The 4,344-nt window shown below is 68.8% G+C and overlaps 1 protein-coding gene across 2 annotated transcripts in view; it reads right to left on the reverse strand.

Moving 5' to 3' along the window:
• Positions 1-87: 87 nt before the first annotated feature.
• AKT1 (AKT serine/threonine kinase 1) overlaps positions 88-4,344 on the reverse strand; it is an 18,775-nt gene continuing 14,518 nt past the window's right edge. The window contains exons 7-13 of one of the 2 annotated variants that reach the window (XM_040478393.1): positions 3,708-3,776; positions 3,390-3,515; positions 3,191-3,319; positions 2,877-3,091; positions 2,238-2,325; positions 645-747; positions 88-397 (exon numbers count right to left, since the gene is read on the reverse strand). In XM_040478393.1, coding sequence (XP_040334327.1) covers positions 318-397; positions 645-747; positions 2,238-2,325; positions 2,877-3,091; positions 3,191-3,319; positions 3,390-3,515; positions 3,708-3,776 — 810 coding nt within the window. In that variant the 3' untranslated portion in view covers positions 88-317. The remainder of the gene's footprint in view (positions 398-644; positions 748-2,237; positions 2,326-2,876; positions 3,092-3,190; positions 3,320-3,389; positions 3,516-3,707; positions 3,777-4,344) is intronic. The other variant, XM_040478394.1, reaches the window with a different exon arrangement.

Below are 4,344 nucleotides of genomic sequence, written 5' to 3' on the forward strand. Positions count from 1 at the left end.
GAGGGACGGAGGGGCCGGGGACAGAGCCCTCCCGGGCCCCCAATTGCACGTGGCTGCAGAAGTCCTCGACCCTTTCCTATATGAGTCTAATTGTTCTGAAGGCCAAGGCCACGTCTGGAGAGCTAGACGAAATAAATTAGAAAGACCCGCAGGACCCCTTCCCTCCCAGGCGGGCCGCCCCTCCCGCAGCACGAAGGCCTTCCCACCGCGCTCCGAGGCGGCTCCCCTCGGACACAACACGAACTAGGGATCGGATTGTCCGCGAGGCTTCCTCCCCGTCCCCTGAAGCCGGCGTCGGGAGTCCGCTGCTGGCCTCCTCAGGCCGTGCCGCTGGCGGAGTAGGAGAACTGTGGGAAGTGGGGCCTCCGCTCGCTGTCCTCGCCCTCCACGCTGTCGCCTGTGGGCGGGTGGGCGGCACGCTCAGACCCCAGTGCCGGGATCGTGGCCACCATGCGCTGGGGAAAAGGACCCTCTTGATGCCAGGAACAGGGACGGCGCCCTCCCGCGCCCATCGCCACCCTGCAGAGGGACCTGTCCGGTGAACCCTGTGGGCCTCTCTGCCAGGGGCAGCCGCTAACTTCTGCGGTTTGAAGAGAAGGGAGGAAACAGACTTGGGGGTTGGCGGGGGGTGGGGCATCCCTCACCTTGGTCGGGGGGCGTGATGGTGATCATCTGGGCCGTGAACTCCTCATCAAAATACCTGGTGTCCGTCTCTGAGGTGACCTGGGGCTTGAAGGGCGGACTGAGCTGCGGGGGGCAAGGGGAGGGGAGGCAAGTTACAGACCCCGGTCTGCACTGCCCCCCAGGGGCCGCCCCCAGGAAGGGTTTCGCGTCTCCAGGCAGCGCGAGACCGAGGACGGGGCTGCAGCAAGGAGCCACAGGGGAGGGCGGAGGCCCGGGCCCTGCAGACCTGCCCCCCCCACAAGGGCAGGCCGGGCCCTGTTCACAGCAGGCCCCGGCAGGTGACCAGTTCTGCGGGACCCTAGTACCCCCAGGTGGAAGGAGACAAGTCCAGTTTTCTTCTCTTTTGTAGCTTTCTTCCGACGAGGGAAGGGGGTGAACAAGGACACCGTGGAACACGGGTGGGCTCCCAGCCCCAGAGCCCCATCCCCAGGGGCCACACGCACCCCTTCCTGACCGTGGCCATGGGGCCCAGCTGCCAGCGGCCCCACTTTGATCGTTCCTGATAGAGGGACAATCCCGGTTCCCCCATCCCTGGAGCCCCCTGGGCCAGCGGGTAGTATTCCCACGCAGTGGGTCCAGAGAGCCCACCGCAGCCCTGGGAGGGAACCCAGGGCGGAGCCAGGCAGCGCCACGTGCCCGTGCCAGCCCCAGCCAGGCGCCCCAGGGCACAAAGTGAACTTGACCTGCCCCCAAACTCAGAGGGCTCCCAGGGCCCTCCCTGCCCAACTTCCCACCAGGAGGTGAGGCCAGGCCTTCCTGCGCACGCACGTCCCTGCTGGGGCCTCGCCCTCCAGGCTTCCCACCCGAGCGCGGGGCCCGGCTGGCCTCCCGTGCGCTCAAGGCCACAGTGCAGCTGGCTAAGTCAGGCTGCAGAGAGGCCTCCCCGTGACAGAGGACGCACAGGTAACCGTAGGGGGTGTGCATGCGGGAGGAGGGCCCTGCAGGCCAGCACCCACCCCCCCCAGGACACCAGGGCTGGCCCTCATGAGCTAGCAGGGTCTCTGCTCCAGGCAGGGCGTGTGGCCTGTGACGGGCCCACGGGGGAGGGTGCGATGGAAACCAGCGGGACGTGTTTGGAGACAGGGCGCCCCGCACGCCCTAGCACGGCCTTCTTGAGCCTGCCGGGCCACCGCGCCGGCCTGGGCCAGGGCCCGGCGCTCCCAAGTCCCTGGGAGCGGGGGACAGAGGGATGTGTGCAGGAAGCAGTCGCCTGGCTCCCGGGAGACCTCCCATGTGCCAGACAGGCCTGTGTTTCCCCCCAGTTTGCATGCTCAGAGGGTGGGTAGGGCTCTCCCTGCAGCAGGAGGGACTGAGGTCAGATAACTGGAGGCACTGAGGGAGCAAAGGCCAGCCTTTAGCGGCGGGGCTGGGAAAGGCCTGGTGCCCCCACCTGACGGGGCACCGTGTTCCAGGAGTCCGTGCACACGGCTCCTTCCAGGGGGCCAGGAGGGGGGTCCTGAACAGTGTTCAGGAGGAAATCCCGCGGTGCAGACCCTGCGAGCCTGGGGAGGGGGCGCGGGGATGGGGGGGCCGTGCGCCAGGCCCCCACACACCTTCTTCTCGTACACGTCCTGCCACACGATGCTGGCGAAAAAGCGGTGCTGCATGATCTCCTTGGCGTCCTCGGCGCCCCCTCCCAGCCTGCGGAGGAGACTGGTCAGTGCCTCACGCTGCCCGCTGGCACGGGGCCCCTCCTCCTGCTGGGTGAGGCTGGGATGCCTGACTGTACTGGACACTGGGATCCCTGGGGGTCGGGGGACAGTACAGGAGGGTCAGCGTGATCCTGGGAGGGGCGGGGGGGGGGGGGCCCGGCAAGGGGGACGCCCGGGCCCCGGGGGGGGGGGGTGGGGGGGGGGGGGGCCGCCCCGGCTCCAGGGGGCCGCCGGGGGAACGTGGGAGGGGGGACAGCTGGATCCCGGGGGTGGGCTGGGGGGGACAGTGCCAGCTGACGGCGCAGCCCCGGGGCGCTGGGGCCGGAGGAAGAGGGAGGTGCGGCACACCGGGTGGGGTCTTCCTGAGCACGTGTGGAGGCTGCGAGGTCCGGGCGCAGGTGCCCGTCCGGCCCCGGCCAGCCCCGGTCGAGGACGCTGCAGGTCGGCCACGTGGCCCGGGAGGCGCCCAGCTGCTCCTAGGGGAAGCAGGGGGATGGGGCGGCTCGCCAGCACCCTGCTGGCCCGGGGCCAGGGGCTCACCTCTGCTTAGGGTCCTTCTTGAGCAGCCCCGACAGCAGGGACTTGGCCTCGGGGCTGAGCGTGCGCGGGAAGCGGAGCTCCTCCATGAGGATGAGCTCGAAGAGCTTCTCGTGGTCCTGGTTGTAGAAGGGCAGGCGGCCGCACAGCATCTCGTACATGACCACGCCCAGCCCCCACCAGTCGACCGCGCGGCCATAGTCGTTGTCCTCCAGCACCTGGGGGGCGCGGGGCACAGGGTCACGGGCCGCCCAGCGGTCCCGGGTCTCCGGCGGGCGGGGCGGGCGGGGGGCGCGGGGGGCGCGGCAGGTGCGCACCTCGGGGGCCAGGTACTCGGGCGTCCCGCAGAAGGTCTTCATGGTGGCACCGTCCTTGATGCCCTCTTTGCACAGGCCGAAGTCGGTGATCTTGATGTGCCCGTCCTTGTCCAGCATGAGGTTCTCCAGCTGCGGGGTGGCCTCCGGGTCAGCGCCAGCCCTGCCCCCGCCGCGGCCCCGCCTGCTCGCACCCGCCCACCTTGAGGTCGCGGTAGACCACGTTCTTCTCGGAGTGCAGGTAGTCCAGGGCGGACACGATCTCGGCGCCGTAGAAGCGCGCACGGTCCTCGGGGAAGACCCGCTCCCGGGACAGGTGGAAGAAGAGCTGGGGGACGAGGGCCGCAGTCAGGGTCCCAGAGCGAGACCACAGTGCTCGGGGCCGGGGGTGGGGGGCACCGTCCACGGGGCAAGACCCCGACACACGGAGGGGGGCGGGGGGGTGCTGGGACCGGGGGGAGGCGGGGCGCCGTGCCCGTGCCGGGGAAGGTGGCCCAAGGCTCACGGAAGGCCGGCCTACCTCGCCCCCGTTGGCATACTCCATGACGAAGCAGAGACGGTCGTGGGTCTGGAAGGAGTACTTCAGGGCCTACGGGGAAGGCAGAGCTGGTACCGCGGCCCTGCGGGACCCCTGACGCCCACCGGCCGGGCTCGAAGAAGGCGCGGGCTCCGGGTCGGATCTCGGGCAGGGTAGGGGCCAGCAGGTTCCGGTGCACATGTGGAGGCCTCCCTACAGGGCCGTGGAGCTCCAGGCCACAAACATGGGAAGCAGGACGGCGGCGGAGAGGCTCCTCCCCACCACCCTGGCACCCCCTTCCTGCCTTGCTTTATTTTTTTTTAATTTTTTAATGTTTTTTAATTTATTTTTAAGACAGAGAGAGAGACAGACACAGCATGAGCAGGGGATGGGGCGGAGAGAGAGGGAGACACAGAAGCCGAAGCAGGCTCCAGGCTCCGAGCTGTCAGCACAGAGACCGATGCGGGGCTCGAACCCACAAACCATAATATCACGACCTGAGCCAAAGTCAGATGCCAAACTGACCGGGCCACCCAGGCGCCCCTCCTGCCTTGCTTTAAAAGGAAAGGCCTGTTGGGGCGCCTGGGTGGCGCAGTCGGTTGAGCGTCCGACTTCAGCCAGGTCACGATCTCGCGGTCCG

This window comes from Herpailurus yagouaroundi, unplaced genomic scaffold, assembly GCF_014898765.1.
Source record: "Herpailurus yagouaroundi ecotype Mexico unplaced genomic scaffold, PumYag 141, whole genome shotgun sequence".
Lineage (NCBI taxonomy): Eukaryota > Metazoa > Chordata > Mammalia > Carnivora > Felidae > Herpailurus > Herpailurus yagouaroundi.